Source organism: Pundamilia nyererei, unplaced genomic scaffold (genome assembly GCF_000239375.1).
Source record: "Pundamilia nyererei isolate P.nyererei 1_Seehausen unplaced genomic scaffold, PunNye1.0 scaffold00075, whole genome shotgun sequence".
Lineage (NCBI taxonomy): Eukaryota > Metazoa > Chordata > Actinopteri > Cichliformes > Cichlidae > Pundamilia > Pundamilia nyererei.
In genome coordinates this window covers 1,741,360-1,762,104 of record NW_005187476.1, presented here as the reverse complement: position 1 = coordinate 1,762,104, position 20,745 = coordinate 1,741,360, and the positions used below count along the sequence as shown (strand labels likewise).

The 20,745-nt window shown below is 37.9% G+C and overlaps 3 protein-coding genes across 3 annotated transcripts in view; all 3 read right to left on the bottom strand.

Moving 5' to 3' along the window:
- LOC102208519 (up-regulator of cell proliferation-like) overlaps nt 1–3,527 on the bottom strand; it is a 12,869-nt gene extending 9,342 nt beyond the window's left edge. Inside the window, exons 1-4 of the mRNA XM_013911923.1 lie at nt 3,475–3,527; nt 1,785–1,892; nt 1,591–1,674; nt 49–132 (exon numbers count right to left, since the gene is read on the bottom strand). Of these exons, the coding sequence (XP_013767377.1) occupies nt 49–132; nt 1,591–1,674; nt 1,785–1,813 (197 nt within the window). The 5' untranslated portion in view covers nt 1,814–1,892; nt 3,475–3,527. The remainder of the gene's footprint in view (nt 1–48; nt 133–1,590; nt 1,675–1,784; nt 1,893–3,474) is intronic.
- Nucleotides 3,528–9,166: 5,639 nt separating this feature from the next.
- Nucleotides 9,167–16,216, bottom strand: LOC102202419 (C-type lectin domain family 4 member M-like). Its single transcript, XM_005737392.1, has 7 exons — nt 14,993–16,216; nt 14,682–14,810; nt 12,343–12,441; nt 11,445–12,239; nt 11,215–11,357; nt 10,000–10,109; nt 9,167–9,894 (listed from the first exon to the last, which is right to left on the bottom strand). Exons 2-7 carry the CDS (start codon nt 14,776–14,778, stop codon nt 9,738–9,740), a joined length of 1,401 nt encoding a protein of 466 aa, XP_005737449.1. The 5' UTR covers nt 14,779–14,810; nt 14,993–16,216; the 3' UTR covers nt 9,167–9,737.
- Nucleotides 16,217–17,716: 1,500 nt separating this feature from the next.
- Nucleotides 17,717–20,544, bottom strand: LOC102202127 (N-acetylaspartate synthetase-like). The gene is made up of 3 exons (XM_013911926.1): nt 20,453–20,544; nt 19,966–20,130; nt 17,717–18,065 (listed from the first exon to the last, which is right to left on the bottom strand). Exons 1-3 carry the CDS (start codon nt 20,529–20,531, stop codon nt 17,752–17,754), a joined length of 558 nt encoding a protein of 185 aa, XP_013767380.1. The 5' UTR covers nt 20,532–20,544; the 3' UTR covers nt 17,717–17,751.
- Nucleotides 20,545–20,745: the final 201 nt, after the last annotated feature.

The following is a 20,745-nucleotide window of genomic DNA, read 5'->3' as shown; positions in this document are numbered from 1 at the left end:
CCTTTAAAATGTGCTTGCTACAGTAGGGTGCTCAAAGGTAGATCTTACAGATGTTTCTTGAAATGGAGAGGTACGTCTTTGGAGGAACTCTGTGAGGCACAGACAGAGTGTGCAGAGCCTGGTGTTTTCTCACTGAGAAAACATCACAAAATCCATGAATGTAAAAAATTTAATTAATGATTCCATGATATGATAACACACAAATCTCTCCACACATGGGCTTACTTGATATGTGTATTACATGTAAATGGAAGTTAATGAGTCTTTATCAAAGCTCTCAGTTGAACTGACAAAGCAGAGTATAGTTCCTTAAACTGCATCATGCTTAAATAAGATGCTGAGATCTTACCTGAGGAATGCATATTGGTAGGCAGGATGTGTGTACCTACTATTTTGAGTCTTTTTGCTAAGATAAGCTAAATGGCTGTCACATTTAGCATGAGGTTAGCAATCTTTTCATCTTCCTTAAACTACTTTTTTAATGTGTAAGTGAGCATGTTACTGTTTAATTTTGACTTTGGCCTTGGTGTCTTCAGCCCGAGTTTATGAAACCTTGGCTTCCTTTTCACAAACTGCAGGTGTTTTAAATATTGTCAGGTTCAGTGTCCTCTAACATTGTTATCAGTGGCAGCAATATTACTGTACTACTGTAGTTGGCCCTTCCTCCACCTTCTGGTTTGCTAAGGGGGCCATAAATCCAGATAACAGCATCATGGAGCATGTTTTGTTTCAAAATACATTTGCAAGGTTTATGCCTGGTGTCCAGTTATTTTCACTGCCTGACTGGGTCTTATCAGTCTCTGCCCATCCCTTGCCACATCTCTATCACATGAATCATTTCCTGTAAGGAAACGAAGACATTAGCCTTAACTGGAGATTATATAACAGATGTAACCTTACTAAAGGTCTATGACAGAATTTTTTTCTGGAGTTTTTTCTGGCGTTAATGTCTCTGCTTTATCATGCTGCATGTACAGGAGGCATGACTAGTGTGTGTTCCTTCACGGGCGAATTGTATGGATGGAAAACGATTCTGGAAAGAGATCATTTTCATTTTTAAATCAAACCATGTCAGTGTGAATGTCACCGGAAAACTGAAATAGCAGAAGAGTACAGATTTGTAAGTTATAGCATAAATCATTTGCTGGACCTTCACCCAGGAGACTTGGCTTCATAATCGAATGTGGACTCGTTTTGTGTTTTTTCATCTTCTTTTTCTTTCTGTTTTGTTTTGGGGGGGTTCTTGCTTTGCATTACATTTCTCAGACAACACCTGTGTTTTCATGCCTGGATGGGTTTATTAAACCACTTTGCCGTTATACTGGGCTGGAGGACACCTGAAAAGATTTTATGTGCACTCATTCACTACCTTGAGGTGTCAAAATAATCAAATTTTCTATTGACCATTCATCTGAAGCATAATCATCGGAGTAGCAAGCACAGACTTAAGGCATGTAATGGGTTACTAAGGTTTGAAACAGATGGTTAAATACAGCACTAACAACTTGCAGCCTTTTCCAGTAAGTCACCATGTAATTGACATATCTCTATATTTTTTTAGTAGCGCTGTCATTTGGAAGATCTTCTCACCTTTTGCTCTTGTCGCTAGAGCCAGACGATATTCCTGTCAATTCTTTATCACAGAATTTAGACACAAGGCTCTTCACTCTGACCCTTAAAAGTATCAAAACAGTATTCTGTAAATCTGCTTCATTATTTGTCCTTGAAGAGCAAATCTTGCTTAGTAGATTTTGGGAACAAAAAGTTCAAAAAAGGATCCCTACCTTGCATCATCGTTCTCCGAAGACTCCATATTTTTTTCTGATTTTCTGATTAAACAACATCCTCCTTTGGACAATACTGCTACTGGGCCATAGACGATGAGTACCAACCTGCAGATGTAATTAAAAACCACATATCAAGTATCAAATCCTAAAATGATACTGAGTCATCTAATAAACATATGGTTGTATTCTGATTTCAGTGCATAATGTTAGACACACTGGGGTAAATTTCACAATTTCAGAGGTTATAAGAACTGAAAAAATTGTAAACAGCTGTAAAGTATGTTGCCCACAATGCCTTTAACTTTAAAGTTTAATGTGATTCCAAAATTACAGGAAAATTAAAGCTATTTCTTATATTTTGTAAACTTTGTAATATATGATAACTGTTACTGTTATTTTCTTGGCACAACTGTAACCACATAATTTCCTTAGGGATTAATGAAGTATTCAGATTCTGATTCTGTTTAATTTATATAAGACATAGTAATTTGTCATTATAATAATAAAGTACTGATTTTAAACAAAGTTTTACAATGTTTTTTAAAATGTTAATTCTAATAACTACTGTCACTTTCAAATTCAGAGGAAAAATAGGTCATGGTATAAATCTGGACTCACTACTACAAGACAGATAATATTAACCCTCTGAGGTCCACGTGTCATCAGTAACAGGACCAGCCCTAATCCTAACTGAAGCCCTATAATAATATATCATTTCTGTTTTTTTGGTTTTTTTATTAACTTATTCTCTTAAGTCTTAACAATCAGGGAGCAAATAAAATTATTAGTCTAACTGACAGGCATCAAAAGCTATTAACTGTTTTAAACCAGAAAAGTCAGTTTGCCTTTCTTAGAAATATAGCATCATCAAGTGTGATGATTCTCAGCATTTAGAGGGTTAGAAAGAGTTACTCACAATTTTGAAGAAGAAGCGTTTGGTAGGTATGCAAAGAGTGATGAATTAGAGTCAAGGTTAAAAAAAAGAAAAAGCAGGACAAAAGAAACCCCTTGATAATAATTTGTGTGGCCCATGAAGGAAAGACGAACCATTTACAGTTGATGTTATAAACAGTAAAAATCAGCACATAATTATGACCAAACTTTATTTTTGAAGTCACCATAACAGACCAAACTTTTCTGAACTTAGCAAATATAGATAGTTTCAGTTAATGGTACGTCACTAATTTGACTATAAACTAGCAAGCGTACCGAAGTGGCAGTTACCAACAAAAAACACCATTCTCTCAATAAAAACATTAGAAACATTATACTTGTGTTTGTGCCAGATTCTTAATTAGGCACTCTTTCAATAGCACTTTGAGAATCCTTGCACTCGAGTAAATGTTTAAACTTCTACTTAGAAAGGCTCACAGAAAATCTATATATCACGAAAGGCAGAAGTGAAATATTACATGATAATATGTGTAGCTACTTGGACAGTCCTTTCAGGTCAAGAAACTTTTGAAGGTCAGGAAACTATATCAGCCATTGTAGAACTTTTTTGAATGTCGCCTGCACTGTCAGACTATTATTTCAAAACAAGAGCAATTTGATGTAGAATAAAAAGTATATACCTGAAACACATCTGCATTTACATTCATCATCAGCTGTCCACTTTGACAATGATAAACCTACTCTAAAGTGTTTTTGACTTGTTTGACTTGTATGTGGAATTAAAATGACTTACCTGAGAGAGTCTCCTTGAGATCCAGTTCTTAGACAAACCCAGACTCCACTGTAGTGAGCTGGAGGTGAGAGAGTTAAAAAGGAGCAGTCTGAATTGCACAATATGACTTACACAATATGACAGTATAAAATGACTGACAAAGTTACTGGACTCTCATTCTCATATATTTAATAATTAACCTGTTCACATGCTAGCATGCTATGTGGTTTGGATTTATGATTAGTTATGACCTTGTGTCAAAAAAACTTATTCATACTTCTGTGAATGTGCCCTCTTGCAAACTGCATTTCAGCAGACTTTGAAGGGAAAAAAAATAAACAGGCTCATAAAAGTTTTATTTTAGTAATCCAACCACAACTAAGTTGTAGGTCTTAAAAACACAGATTACAGCCATGTTCAAGGATTCATTAGGTGAATGATCCTGTACAAGGAGGATCAAGCACATATCAAAGGGAGAGGTGGCGTTACTAATAACTCTCTCAGTCAATCACATCCCTCGGCTCCTTGCTCTGAAGCAGCTGTTCCCATCCAGTGTAAATATTCAGTTAGGTCGACAAGTTTTTGACAGCTCAAGACAATGAGTCGAAAAACTGAATTTCTGAATGTATTTACATTCATCAAGTCCCTGTTAGTATGAACTACATTACCCAGGAGGCTTTATTTAGTAATGGACTATAGTATCCAGCAGCCTTTGTGCAGTCATGGGAGTGGCTCCTGACCTCGTTGGCCTGACTTTGCTCCTGGGCTGAGGCTATAGGAGAGGGTTGCTGGGAACTGAAGGGAATAGCCCATCTTGGGGTTGTTATGACTGGTGTCCATCACATAAACCTGAGCTCATGTTCCATGTATAAAATGCTTCACACTCCACTTTGATCCATATTGTTTCTAGCTAGTGATGGGCAAAGCAAGGCACTGAAATATTCGAGGCATTTGTGTGTGTGAATTGTATCAAGGTTTCGAAACAATCTGAAGCTCATCTCCACAGTGACACTTGCCAGCTAGGTCTTGATATCGTCAGATCTTGATAAAGCTGTGTTAACAGTGATGCAGACATGTCCTGCACAGTTCCAAACAAAACTACTTATTACACCAGACTGTCAATAATGATGTTAAAAACATGATTTGGAGAAATCTTCGCACAAAAAAAGGTGAGAAAAATATTGACCGATAACGCTAGAAGCTTTAGGTTTTAATTCTAATTAATTTAAATATATATATTTAATGAAAAAGATTAAATGTGTGTCCCTTTTCTTATAAAAAGGGTGATATTTATTATATTTTCACATGCCAATTCTGACCAATCATAACAGTCCATGTCACGTTCACCAGTACATTTTTAAATCATCCTCTGCTGAGCGACCTTTGAACCATGACGAAACTTTCATTAACTTTACCCTGCTGTGGATGCTGTATCTTGTAACACTGGCATGAACCTGCAAGCCTCCTGTTTACGAGATTTTCGCACCATAGGTGTCAGGGTGAATAAAACAGGAGGGGAAAAAAGTTATTTGACATGATACTTGTTCGCCTGTAATTCATGTATATTTTTCTCTGACATTTCTTTTTACAGTATAAATTTATTCTTTATGGCAACACCTAATGTGAGTAACAGGTTATAGTGAGAATGACGTCATATAACAGTTTTTTGTTGAAAGCAGAAAAAACTAGAGACCAGAAGGAGTCAGAGCTAAAAACTCCTCCCGTTATATTTTCTCATTGAATGTAGAGAGGAGCTTTTTATTGAGATATTTTAATCTACAGCTCAGCATGCTGCTCTCTCTCTCTGCTGATATGAGTGAATGAAGCTCACCCACCAATCTCTGTTTCTTTCATCTATGTGACAGTCATTCAATCATTTGAATACTATATTTACATATTATTTATATATCTATATATGATATTCATTTAATTACACTCTTGATTTCAGCGTTTAAATAATTGGATAGTAATAATATAATATCTTATAATATATTATTATATATAATAATTGGATATTATGCTTCATAATCCACAGTGAAAATAATAATGAGAGCGAGGGCATTCTTTTCTTTTGCACATGCATATGTAATGAATAGATATAGTAGTATCGAAAACATTAATTCAGTAGTTACCCATCCAAATCACTCTCGCTGATAAAAAAAAAAAAGTGAATCATTGCATCTGGCAATAACTAGAACCAGCAGATACGCCACCTGCTGAAACTGCAGGAGTCACAACAAAACCTTGTTTAATCATGGTCACGTGACCTGGGTGTTTTGAACAGCGCTGTAGAGCAGCGTTTCGAAACATCGAAACTTCGTTGTTCGAAACGGAAGCTCGACACAGTACCGTAACGTCTGTTTCGAGCTCCCATCCCTAGTTCTAGCCACCTTCTTAATTGCGCCTTGGGGAAAAAATAAAGTCTCTCTGATTCTGATTCTGATTTGGTGTATGTGCTAGTTAGTGATAACTGTATACTGTATACAATTACTGTTATTGTCCTGCTGCAAAACCCAAGTGCACTTTAGCTTGTGGTCATGAACAAATGGCCGGACATTGGTTCCCTTTACCATAGCGAGTCCTGAGGCAGCAAAGCAGCCCCAGAGCTGGGCTGGAGCGATAGGCAGGGTACACCCTGGGCAGGTCACCAGTGTGTCACAGGGCTAACACATAGACACAGACAACCATTCACACCTGCATTCACACCTATGGCCGATTTAGAGTTTCCAGTTAACCTATCCCCATTAACTGCATGTCTTTGGACAGTGGAAGGAAGCTGGAGCACCCAGAGAGAACCCACACAAACACAGGGGGAACATGCAAAGTCCACAGAGACAGAAAGACCCCGGCCTGATGGTGGAATTGAACTCAGAACAATCTTGCTGTGAGGCAATAGTGCTAACCAAGTGCTTTGCGCCTTTTTTATTTAATTAATGTAAATGGTAAAATGGTAAATGGCCTGTATTTGTATAGCGCTTTACTTGGTCCCTAAGGACCCCAAAGCACTTTACACATTCAGTCATCCACGCATTCACACACACACTGATGATGGCAAGCTACATTGTATCCACAGCCACCCTGGGGCGCACTGACAGAGGCGAGGCCGACGGACACTGGCGCCACTGGGCCCTCTGACCACCACCAACGGGTGAAGTGTCTTGCCCAGGGACACAACGACCGAGACTGTTGGAGCCAGAGCTCGAACCGGCAACCTTCAACAAGATGAACTGCCAACTCTTGAGCCACGATCGCCCTATCGCTCTTATTCCCTATTAAAAACCTTACATTTTGTTTGAATTTTCCTGCCTCCTGCATTATGGGTCCATTAATGCACACTCCACAGAGCTATATTGTGACTGATGTTGCTTTTAGCTCAGTAAGCAAAGCCTGATGTGTTGCCCTTCTGAATGTGTGGTCACTTTTGGTCAGTCTGACTGTGCTTTATGTGCACCCTAATTCAGTTTCCACAGATTGTTTAGAGGTCCATGTGCAGCCTTGTTAGCAACCTTTAGCATAGCCATGACTTGACACTGTGAAAGAGCCTCTTGTCTTTATATAGCACTTTGAGTTTGACACTTTAACTCAGTGTCAGTGTTTCCCACTGTCCCAGTGTTTCATAGTAATCAGTGTTCTGGAAACTTGAAGGGAAGATGTATTTGTAATAGCTGGCTGCAAGTTTTTTTATTTGGACAAGCTTCAATATTATGATCAAATCTACCCGAGTATCACCTGAGTTTTACTAAAGGAACAGAAGTCAAGTAAATCAAACCTATAGTTTGCTGGATGTGAAACACTGCATATCTCCTTTATTCTACATTTGAAAATGTGTCTAAATCCTCAAACTGTTTGATTATTTCCAGGTTTATATACAAACATGACAGGTACTTACACTTAAAAGATATTGCAATGAGGCTTTCCGGGTGTATTACAGAGGTTATAACCCAGAATACCAATGATATTATGTGTTTGATATTATAAACAAGTGCAGTAAATGAATGTGAGGTGGAGACTTTGTATTGGAGCTCTGGGAGGGTTGGTGTCAGTCTACACAGAGCTGCTCCCACACAGCAGCATGGCCAAACTAAGAACTCACCACCTACTTGTACGAGTAGGTGGAGAAGTAGAGATAGACAGACAGATGGATGAAACAGACACACATAGAGAGACTGTGTGTGTCTCTCACACTTTCACTGTGCATAACAGAAAATCCTAATGGGGTCCTTCAAACCCATGTTGGACAAGCATCCGGACCAACATGGGATATGTCAAGAGAACACTTTTTAGGAAAATAACAACCAAAGAAGTCATGCACATGTCACAATTTTATATAAATTTACATTGTTAAAATTATAACTACACTCTGCAATTTTTTGGTATTTTAACTGTAGCATGACATGCATAGATAGATATGCTGTTACACAGACAGCCTGCCTGTCAACCCCAGAATAATTGTCAGAAATTTAGTCACAGAACAGATGGAGCTCAACTGTTGAGAAGCACAGCCACATGTAGGATGTAAAAACACCTGTGAATAAATGCCAACTGACAAGATAGTGGGAAAAGCAACAGTTATGTTGGTGAGGCTGTGTAAGTGTGAGTTTAAGTGTGATTGTTGGGGTTTTCTCCAGGATATTGTTGGGTATTTACCTTGCAGTGTAATGTCCTTTGAGGCAACTGTTGTTGTGATTTGGCCTAAATTGAACTGAACATTTACAGAGACTGTAACTGAACTCAGCTGTAAAACTAGCAGATTCAAAATAGACCAAATCAAAGCAGCAGGTTGAGAATTTATTTGGTCAAACTTTAAAATGCTCCTTTAAGAGTTCCAGAAAACTAGGTGTCACTCTGTGACAAGTAAACTGATCCTGATAAAGATAAGCAGAGAACGGATAGGTGGATAAACCATTAAATCACTTTTAAAAGTAGTTAAAGAGTAAAGATAAGCTATATCTATACTATATAGAAGACTGAGAGCAAACTCCTGCCTGGAGTAGCCTGGAGAGAAATGAGTAGGATCTCTTGTGTGGGACTGCAAGGCCAAATGGTAGAAGAAATTCAGGCAGAAATGTAACAGACCCATCCTCTTGTAACAACATTTTATTTCTTAGTGATGTAGAAGCGTATCCTCTGATGGGCTCAAAGAACAAAAATTTTGTGGAGCACATGTATTAGCATTCACTAGTGCCAGAAAGGACTGTTGACATGGGGAGAAAAAGAGGGAGAAGGTACTTGAACCAACATGGGCTAATGTGGTTGCAAAATTCTACTAAAAGTTTTCAGAATGAAAAATATAAAGCAGACAAAGCTGACGGGAAGCTGTGTTGGCTGTACCTCCCTCTAGTGGACTGTTATTGTTAAACACTGAAACAGTCTGAGCTGTCAAACCACTGCTTCCCTTTTTTCCCTACTTTAACACATTCATTCCTGAAACTGACTCTTATCCTACCCTAATGTTTATAGCTGTGATTCTGTAAATTCCACTACATTGGTGAAACAGGAAACCACTGTGAGAACAGAGGTTTCAGCACATGTCACCCTTGACAATACTCTTGCTTAAACACAGTGTAACATATGAAACAGGCAGTTGTATGTAAAAACACATGTCAAAAACTACAAGGTCATAACAAGTCTTTGAATATAATTTCTGTAAAAAGTAGTGCAGGCTGTGTTATTTAATTTGCTTGGATTAATATCTAAATGAAAGAGCAAGATAAAAATTTTATTTCTTTTATTTTATTGTAATAATGAGAGTGAAGAACTGAATGGTGGTTAATTAATGTATCCATAATTACACAGCATTTAATTTGGTACCATTTTCCTAGTTACAACAAATCACTGATAAGCAAGTACAGCATAATTAAGTGATAATAACATAACTGATTATAACAGTACGAGGCTTTGTAAAGGCTTTCGTTAATCAATGTACTAAATGGTCATGATAGTAAATTAATTTCATGCAAACTGGCATATGGGTAAGTTACATGTGTCAAATTAATTGTACCTTCAAAAATATCTGTTGGCAAGTGACAGATACTGTGTCACCATCAGAGTCAGGAATAAGATGATAAACAGTATACGCAGATATTTTTGGAGTTGCTTTTGGGTCACTCATTCAACAAGCTACATCAATCTGTATTTGCTTCAGCAAATAACATTTGGATAAATTGGTGAGTTGTAAAACATACTATTATAATCCTTAATGTGTTTCTATGCTTACATTACATGATGTTCATTGGTACCAGACAGTATCACCTAACGCATTCCAAAGTTCTGGAAAACTATAGTTATAGTCTGTGAGATGTATACATCTCACAGATCCAGTTTTGTTCAATATTACAGTTCTCATCATTCCAATCACCGACGCCTGATGCGCGGTGCCAAAACTCCACACAGTCTTGGTTTCTCCCATTATAGCTGTTGGGCTGGCCTTTACCCCAAAACCTACAAGAGATGGGGAAATATCAAAGTCAGAATAAAAATGTCCTTGGATAAGCAGAACTTTACAAAAAACAACAAAAAACAAAAGATATATATTAAATTTCCTACGTTAAGGTCACTGGAGTTCCATCCACCCATTTCCACTTTCCCTCTGCTCCTTCATCAGTCAGTCCAATCCAGACTTCTTTGTCACTGCTATACAAGCCATTGATGAAGGTCTAGAACGAGACATGCAAGTTACAGCAAATGTTTGTCATACAAAAGGATCAATTTAATTCAATTTTATTTATACAGCACCAAATCAAAACAAACAAGGCGCTTTATATTGTAAGGTATACCCTACAATAATACATACAGAGAAAAACCAAACAATCATATGACCCCCTATGATCCAGCACCCCGGCAAGATTGGGAAGGAAAAGCTCCCTTTTAACAGGGAGGGGCAGCTTTCTACCACGACCAGTTGAGGTGGGGGAAGGAAGATGGGATAAAAGACATACCGTTGAAGAGAGCCAGACATTAATAACAAGTATGATTCAGTGCAGAGAGGTTTATTAACACATAGTGAGAAAGGTAACTGAAGATTATCTGTATTTGTTTTTAATTTATCTATATTTGTCTCCCTATTGTTTTCTCTTGTTTTTAACCGATTGTGAAGCACTTTGGTCAACTCTGTTGTTTTTAAATCTGCTATACAAATGCATTTTGAATTGAACTGAATTGAAGAAGAAATACTCAATGCATGACGGGAATCCCCCAGCAGCCTACACCTATTGCAGCATAGGGAGGATTCAGGGTCACCTGGTCCAGCCCTATCTAGATGCTTTAGCAAAAAGGAAAGTTTTAAGGCTAATCTTAAAAGTAGAGATAGTGTCTGTCCCCTGAATCAAAACTGGAAGCTGGTTTCATAAATGGGAAGATTGCAGATCAGACAGCACCAATCAGTAGTTTTATACGAAGAATGGATAATAACATCTTCAAAGTTAGTGACCTGTTGGTAATACATAGGAGAGAAAAAACTAATAAGCATTGGTGATGAAAGAGTGAGCTAGTAGACTTTGAATATTGTTATTAATATCTGTATTAGCAAAGCTTTCTGTTTTTTAAGGTAACATTTTTACGAGTATGTCATTTATGTCATTATGATTATGTTATTGTGTTAGTTTTATGAAAAAAAATGACTTAATAAAAAAACTTTCAGGAGCTGAAATTCATAGCAGTTGATGTACTGGTGAAAATGGGGAGGAAAAAAATGAGTTCAACTTTAAGAAAAGAAAATGACCTCAAATACTATATATGGAGAGAAGACAAATGTAAACAAACCATTTCTTCTTTGCTTTTTATTATTGCCAGGTCTGCTCCTCTGTTCTGGCAGTCAGCTCTGCTCCTTTCCCACGTTTTTTTGCTAACTGAAGTGAAGTAGCAGCTGTATTCAAACTTCTTCCAGCCAGTGGGGCATTTCTTCTCTGTAATTTACATTTTTTTGTTGATTAATAACCAAACACTGGGGCAAAAGTAAAGAGATGTTTGATAGCTGTTTTCTTTTTGCTTACCTTGCATTGTTGCATTCAGTCTGTTAATTTCCTCCAACAGCTTTACTCTCTCAGCAGTCAGGTTTTCATTATTCACCTTCAGCAGGTCTCTTTCTGATGTTACATTCTGAAAATTGCTTTGAAGAGCGTTTTTTTCCTTAACCAATGAGTCATAATTAGCCTGCAGTACATTTTCTGCTTTTTTGATTACATTGTAGGTAGACTGAAGATGCTCAAGTTGTACAGTCAGATTTTGGTGACCTTTTGCTAACTTGTCCTTCTCAGTTGTAGAGAAGTTGTAGCTATCTTGCAGATTTTCCACTGTCTTAATCAAGTCGTTGTAACGATTCAGCAGCTGCTCTCTTGATCCGGTTACATTGTTGAATTTGTTCTGTAAGTTGTTCCTCTCTTTGGTCACAGAGTTAAAACTGGTCTGCAAGTCATTTCTTTGCTTGAGGACTGAATCATATTGTTTTTGTAGCAACTCTTTGCCTGTAGTCAAGGCATCATTGTTCAACTGCAGCTGGTTTTTAAGAGTTTCTAGCTTTTCGAAATTTTGGTTCAAAGCAGCATTACTGTCCTTTAACTGGGCTTGGCTTTGTGTAAGCTGCTGTTTTTCCTCCATCAGTAAATTGTAATTGGTCTGCAACCGTTTTTTGCCTGTAGATAAGGAGTTGTAATTTTCCTGTAAGCGATCATAGCGTATCATCGTATCCTGTTTCTCTTTTTGCACAGCTTTTATGTTTTGCTGCAGGTCCTGATTCTGCATAGTCATGGCTTTTGAGCTATTCTCATAGTCTCGTTCCACATTTTGATCTGTTGGAGAGGAGTCATGACAGAGTTGAGGACAATCAATTTATTTCACCTTGATATAAGGAAATGTTAATACTTAACAGACAGAACAAAAAGGTAGACTCACAGTGGATGCTTTGACCTATGACACCAGCCAAAAGGAGTAAACACAGGAACCCCAGGCACACTGTGGCAAGCTTGAAAGGACTGGTTCTTACTATATAAACTGAATGACGGTTGGCAAAGGAGAAGGAGAAACTATAAGTTGGTGAAGCATGCTAAGGAAGTTGTGGTTTTAGAGGGTGGTATTGCAAAATTACACTTTAAAAAACATTCATCTTGCATAAAAATGGTTAATTCCTCTTTCAAAATGTACCTAATTCAAATATTTTTAATAAAGCAACTTCAACTACATGTTCTTTATACAATGACTGTTAATGGAATAAATAATACTACGTTCGCTGCAGCCTCAAAAGTGTTCTGTTTGACTTTAAATACAATATATTCACATGAAGCTTTTTGTGGTCATATAATGCTGTTATTTTTGATAAAAGGACATATTTAAGTTAAATATTCATCTAGGTGCATTTTGGTTCCGCCAGTTCCTTGTGCAAATAATAAAGAGTGATGTTGTGCAGGTACAAGACAAATGGTTGATTTTCTATAAAACTACTGCTTAGCACTATCGTTACCAAAAAAGCACACCTTCAGCCACAGGAAGGTTACCATTTCCCCATTGCTCCATGTACAGTGGGGCAAAAAAGTATTTAGTCAGCCACCAATTGTGCAAGTTCCCCCACTTAAAATGATGACAGAGGTCAGTAATTTGCACCAGAGGTACACTTCAACTGTGAGAGACAGAATGTGAAAAAAAAATCCATGAATCCACATGGTAGGATTTGTAAAGAATTTATTCGTAAATTAGGGTGGAAAATAAGTATTTGGTCACCTCAAACAAGGAAAATCTCTGGCTCTCACAGACCTGTAACGTCTTCTGTAAGAAGCTTTTCTGTCCCCCACTCGTTACCTGTATGAATGGCACCTGTTTGAACTCATCATCTGTATAAAAGACACCTGTCCACAGCCTCAAACAGTCAGACTCCAAACTCCGCCATGGCCAAGACCAAACAGCTTTCGAAGGACACCAGGAAAAGTTTTGTAGACCTGCACCAGACTGGGAAGAGTGAATCTACAATAGGCAAGCAGCTTGGTGTGAAAAAATCAACTGTGGGAGCAATCATCAGAAAATGGAAGACATACAAGACCACTGATAATCTCCCTCGATCTGGGGCTCCACGCAAGATCTCATCCCGTGGGGTCAAAATGATCATGAGAACGGTGAGCAAAGATCCCAGAACCACACGGGGGGACCTGGTGAATGACCTGCAGAGAGCTGGGACCAAAGTAACAAAGGTCACCATCAGTAACACACTACAACGGCAGGGAATCAAATCCCGCAGTGCCAGACGTGTTCCGCTGCTGAAGCCAGTGCATGTCCAGGCCCGTCTGAAGTTTGCCAGAGAGCACATGGATGATACAGCAGAGGATTGGGAGAATGTCATGTGGTCAGATGAAACCAAAGTAGAACTTTTTGGTATAAACTCAACTCGTCATGTTTGGAGGAAGAAGAATACTGAGTTGCATCCCAAGAACACCATACCTACTGTGAAGCATGGGGGTGGAAACATCATGCTATGGGGCTGTTTTTCTGCCAAGGGGACAGGACGACTGATCCGTGTTAAGGACAGAATGAATGGGGCCATGTATCGTGAGATTTTGAGCCAAAACCTCCTTCCATCAGTGAGAACTTTGAAGATGAAACGAGGCTGGGTCTTCCAACATGACAATGATCCAAAACACACCGCCCGGGCAACAAAGGAGTGGCTCCGTAAGAAGCATTTGAAAGTCCTGGAGTGGCCTAGCCAGTCTCCAGACCCCAACCCCATAGAAAATCTGTGGCAGGAGTTGAAAGTCCGTGTTGCTCAGCGACAGCCCCAAAACATCACTGCTCTCGAGAAGATCTGCATGGAGGAATGGGCCAAAATACCAGCTACTGTGTGTGCAAACCTGGTAAAGACCTATAGTAAACATTTGACCTCTGTTATTGCCAACAAAGGTTATGTTACAAAGTATTGAGTTGTATTTTTGTTATTGACCAAATACTTATTTTCCACCCTGATTTACGAATAAATTCTTTACAAATCCTACCATGTGGATTCATGGATTTTTTTTTCACATTCTGTCTCTCACAGTTGAAGTGTACCTCTGGTGCAAATTACTGACCTCTGTCATCATTTTAGGTGGGGGAACTTGCACAATTGGTGGCTGACTAAATACTTTTTTGCTCCACTGTAGATTTAAATTTTCCATCGGAGCCAAGCATAAAAGTTGGGAGCAGAGCAATGTTATGTATTTGTGATTTCCTTTAAAAAAAAAGACAGGAAATTTAAAATCAAGGTTCATTACCTGCAGAGTGAAATTTGCTGCCTTCTTCAAAAAACTGCTTGTAGGCAATTTTACTGTCATCGATGCCACGTGTGGATGCATGGTACTCGACACTCATCCTTGCATCTGCCTTAAAAGCTGGAGTCCAATCTGTGAAATCAAAAATGTTTTATGTGAAATAGTTTTCACTATAATAAATCCCCTCCCTTTCAAACTATTTACACTGAGCTGTTGATTGCTTTTAAAATAATATAAGGTTAATGATAGATAATCAAATATGTATATATGCCTAAACTTTAATGAATGCAAAATATAATTGAAATAATCCTTACCTCCCCTTGCAGATCAAACAAAATCAATGGACGAGCTGGAAATCGAATGATGAGCTTTTTCAGTTTGAAGAGTTTAAAATCTAATCTACTTCCTTTTTTTTGCTTATAGGGCAAACTTTGGGGGTATTTTAGGAGGTGGAGCAAGAGCATACCTCTTTCCTGAGTGAGTCAGCTAGAAATGATGGGAAATCAAAAGATAATCTAAACATATGTGATGAATTTTAACAGTGCATTGCACAGAACACAAGGCAATTATGATAAACTTAATATTATAGTGTTTCTAATTTAATACCCACCAATAAACTCTCCAAATATTTTCCACCATAGAAAAGTTTTGATCCTGGCTGTCTGAGTAGGAATTTCGCAACATGAACCGCCTGCTCTTATAAATAGATATGCGGAACCGTAGATTTCACAAAAACTTAAAAATGCTGAGATTGAAGTTTCAATGTGAAGATATTATGCAAAAAGTCTAAGTCAGATATGTTGTTCAAGTTTTATTCCAAGATCTCTTTGTAGAAAAAAAAATAAGTAGGCTAAATACGTGCCAACTTCTACATTGTCGATTCATTCTCTTAACCACTTTTCTATGTGGGGTTGTGGGGCCACTGGAGGCGATCCCACAAGTTGCAGGTTGAGAGACGAGGTCCAAAATGTGTGTATAGTATTACATATGAAAGGAAGGCAGAGAACACATAGGCTCCACATAACTATGAGGTTCAAACCCAGAACCATGTTGCTCTAAGGCAGCAGGGCTATTTTACCACCATACTGTGTGCTGAATACTGAGTTGTAATATAAAATTGTCAAGAGAAGAAAGGAAAATGCCATAGAGCTGCATTTTACTGAGATAACAGATTAACTGTTAGATACCTGTGTGATGCTATGAATAATACCTACTGCTGAAAAGCTGTGTTGTGTATGATTATTGTTTATCCTTTTCTTAGGTCAGCTCGATTTGCAGTACAATGTGAAACCAAAAATTATACATCTTTCAAAATAAAATTACTGATTTTAATCATTTTATGCTCAGTGGTTCTCTAGCTATTGTTCCCATCTTTGACTGTTCATGAAGAAGTGATACTACAGCCTTTGCCTTTAGGTGGACCCTGCTGTTCTCCAGTTCATCTAACTTTACTGTAGGGCAACGAGTTTCTGCTGAGCAAGTGAAGTGATAAAAAAAAAAAAAGTGAGAAAAGCAAGAGTGCAGAAAGTGTGGGTTTGACAGATACACCCTTTTATTATCTCAGCCAAGCACATGTTATAAATCAGTTACAATCCCACAAAGTATAATAGAACATGGCCAACCCACAGAGTATGCACAAAGAGTGTGGTTTGAATTGGAGTGCTGCGATACCGTTACATTTACACACATATTGTGATAAATGTACAAATAAAATATAATGAATTTCAAACCAATAAATAACTATAGCCAGATACACATCAAACTATGTTTACTTGTTATCCAGCAGCCAGTATCAAATCAATAAAAGCTCATTTGGATTCCATAAACACTCACATTATTACACACCCCTAAACTCTGTCCTTTAACCTCACCATACTGTCATTCGGTCTGCACCAGATTATAATAGCTTCTTTTTTTTCTCCATGACAATAAGACCTTACAGTTTCAGGAAAGCTGTTTTTTGATGTTACCCTGACAACAGACAAATAAGCAACAACAAAAACATGGGGAGGTAACAGCACCCATATAGTACTAAGTCAGTAAACACTATGACAATAATAATAATCTTTACTGAGTTCTTTACAACAAGGCACAAATTGGTCCATCACAAAATCCAGTACAGTTAAAAAAAATAACACAGTTTAACGCATGAAGTAGAAAGTAGAGAGAAAAGCAACAAAAGGAGAACCATAAAAATGAAGTGAAATGAGAACGGCTCTCTGATAAAAGTGTGTCTGTTACAGTCTCAGGTTTGTTTATGTTTCTGAGTTTTGGGTTCTTATTATGTTGAATTTTGGGTCCGGTGGTCATTGTTATTCTTTTACAACTTTGAGTTTTTTGTGTTAAGTTTTTTTATTTCAGTTATATCTTTAGTTTTCCTGTCTGTGTTCATTCTGTCTCATTCTGTCTTCATGGATTTTTCTTCATTATTTCTCTCTTTTTTTGGAAATTAATTTTCTTTTTATCTCTTTTTACTTTTACTTTTTGGGCCCTGCACTACAAAATTAGTTTACAATACTCAGGGCATTGTTCTGTTATCAATCAGGCTAAGTGGCAAGATGAAGCTGGTCATCAACTCATTAATAAAGCCCAGCATTTTTCCAAGCTAGCTACAAGCATATTCACATGAAAGGGGTGGCATTGCCAGCGCCTGACCAGTCACAACTATGAATAAGTTCACTGGCAGCAGAGCAGCTGATTTTCCAAAAGTAAAACTATAATATTAGAAAAAAATATGTAGAGATTAAATATAGACTAAAAACAACACAGCTGCTGTAGACAAATTAGTCAAGTATGTGTGTGGGAGGAAAAACTGTGTACAGTAGTTTGCTGTGTGAATGTTTGCACTTTACCTTCGTCAATAAGACCAGAAAAGATTTACTATATTATTAAAGTTTAGCCTATTTGGAAAGCCGGCAAATATGGTGACTATGCAAGTTAACAGACCTATCAGTCTCAAAAATTCCCTTCATTTTTAGTCACCTGCGCACTCACTGTAGTTGGTGTCCATTTGAGAGAGATGTTTTGTACATCAATTCTATAGTGATGGTGGAGTACTCTGTAGAAAATTTGTTCAAGTAGACTGTCGTCCTCCTGGTGTGGCATACCTGTTGGTGACCCCCACACAGCAGAAACCCAGGCGCTGGTAGAGGCGGTGCGCTGCCGGTGCATATGCTGTGGTCCCAAGGATAACTGAAGAATATCCATAATGAGCAGCAAACTCCAGAACTTTCCTTCCCAGCACAACACCAACCCCACATTTCCGATATCTTTGGTCAACAGACATTCTCTGCAGGACAACAGCACCTCCTGATTCCTTTTGCTGGCCAACTGCAGCTACAGTGCCCACCACTTTGCCTTCTAGCACTGCTACCCAAAAACAGGAGCCTGGGGCAAGCAGACAATAAACAGAACTCAGCCTATTGCTTCAAATATTGGAAAAAACAACATTTTGGCATAATATTGAATGCTGACCACATGAAGGTTAAAAGGGCTCTCTCAGAAGTTAAGAGAAAAATAGTTGTGTATACATTCAACTGCATATTAACACAAATATCATAATCAGCCAATTACACAGGAGCAACTCAGTGCAGTGCAAAGCAACATCCTGAAATTTAAAGTGAACATTAAAATGGAGCAGAGAATGCAGTACCAGACAAACTGGTTGTAATACTTCAGAACCTGATTGCACTGCCATCGCTAAGGTTTCAAGGTTTCTAAGATATGAATAATAAAAAAAAAGAACGTTTAAACACTGCTAGCATAATGGACATGGTTTTGACGGCGGTCCCATACAAACAAAAAACAGATGATGAAGGATCACTAAATATGCTTCCAAACCAACTTCTTTCTGAGCCAAACACTAGAAAATATGATGAAGCATATCTTGCCTTTGGCTTCACCTGCACAATGGTGGTGCAAAGTATCCCCAGCAGAATTTGTTTCCCCTGAGTCGACATGTAAAATAATTACAACATAAAGATGGTTTGTTTTTCTGTTCTTGAAGGCTACGTCCACACGTACATCACATAAATGTAATTTTAAAAAATTACATTTTTTCAAAACCGATGATGATGTTGGCATCAGGATATGTTTGTGTGAGTGTTGAATGTAGAAGCCACGTCCGAACTTAACTCTGACGCATCTGTCTTTCTGAATGGAGGAACAAGAACTGCGTGGGTATATGTAAGCGTGTAAAAAACTGCAGCTAGTAAGATAAACAGCAACAGTATTTTGTCTATATCTGCCATTGTAGAAATCCATCTCACATAAACAATAACGTGGTGCACAGCATGAAGTCAAAAAAGGTGCACACCTTTGACATTCCGTGACTAAATCAACTTTTTCCTCATCCACACATAAACGTAAAAACTGACTTTTTGAAAATCTCTACCCTGACAGTTTTTAAAAATCTGTTTTCAGTGATCTGAAACGTCATATACATGTGGACAAAAGGCACGAACGCATAAAATAATCTGCATTTTCAAAAAAAAGGTGTAGACAAAGTGTAAAAGAGTTAATAGTTTATTTTATTGCTACCTGTAAATTATTGCAGTTTACCTTTATTTGTGTAATTGTTTACAAAAAGTTTGAGGTGGGAAATAAACTGCAGTGGAGTTTGACATTAAAATATGGGTGTATGTGGTTGGAGGATGTGTTTGTACTGTGCCTTGGGGGGGGGGGGGCGCGAAGATTTCCTTGTAAAACAAAGGGGGGACTAGTAAAAAAAAGGTTGGGAACCACTGATCCAAGTAAAATGAACTGCTTGCACAATCTAAGCATTCTTCCTAATAAGTAATGTTCATTTTGAAAGATAAGTGATGTTGAAAGTTGCCATAGACAGTGGTTTGTGGTTTTCACTTACCGCATGCAGTAAAGACATTTGGGCAATAGCCTTTGGTGGCTCATTTGAATGAACAGAGTAACCCTTCAGCACTATTCGAATCTGAAAATTTTACAAGCTGATGACTCTGCAGTCATGAGTTTGACATCAAAGTTTTGCAATGCAGAACAGTCAGAAAAAGAAAAAAACAAAACAAAAAAAAACATGGCACCACTGATAAAAGGAAATGATGAGCAACAACTTTGATTTTGTGTTTTCCGGGACAGGAGGTCAACTATGTGGATGTAAGTAACACCAAAATTGTATCAGTAATATTTCTAAATGTGTGTTTCAAAACACTTCAAGCAAGGGACCATGCATTACAAACAGAAACTGCGAAAAGTCTTTTGTATTATGGCAAAACAAAACGTGGCAGTTTCTGGTTTCCGCGTGAATGTTATGTACCTTGTGGCTTCATGTAGAACTTCTCAATGTTCCCCATGTCTGTGTTCATAGCTCGCCTGAGGTAACCATGGATGACACGTCTGCTGCAGAAGTAGCGCAAACACATCACACTTGCTGGGAGGACTCCTATCACCCACCAACATTTGGTGATGACAAGAGATATAACTGCCAGAGGAAAGATATACCGTGATGCTTAAATGTAAATGAATTATAAAGTTCATAAAGAACAACACAAAAAGCACAAATTTCAATTCATTCAGACATTCGGACATTAAAACTGATTCTAGTAGAACTAAAAGAACAAAAGGTTTTAGTAGCAGACAAGTAGCTTTTACAGAACAGGTGGTTGGTCTTTGTTCAGGCACGGAGGTTCTTGGTATATCTGGAGTTAGAATCTTACAAAATTTTCAAATTACAAAAACAGAAAAATAGAGAACAATTTACCTTAAAAGATTGTTTGTTTCAGACATTAGATGGGTGATCTTACCTGTCATAGCAGCATAAAGCCAGAGACTCTCAGATTGATGACTTAATCCTCTGAAGGCAGTGTCTGGCACCATCTCCATCAGCCCTTCATAAAAAATTTGCTGCACTACTAGATTGTCATCTGGTTCAAATTTGCGTACTAATGGAATGTATTCATTTTGCTCTTTCAGTCCATTGCTTTGTTTTTTGTAACACTTTTTTAGTGTTTTTTTCTCCATATCACACTTGATGACGCCAGCAGAGAATCTGAGTGTGTAAAATAAGAAGCTGAGGGCCAACAGGAAGACCTTCTTT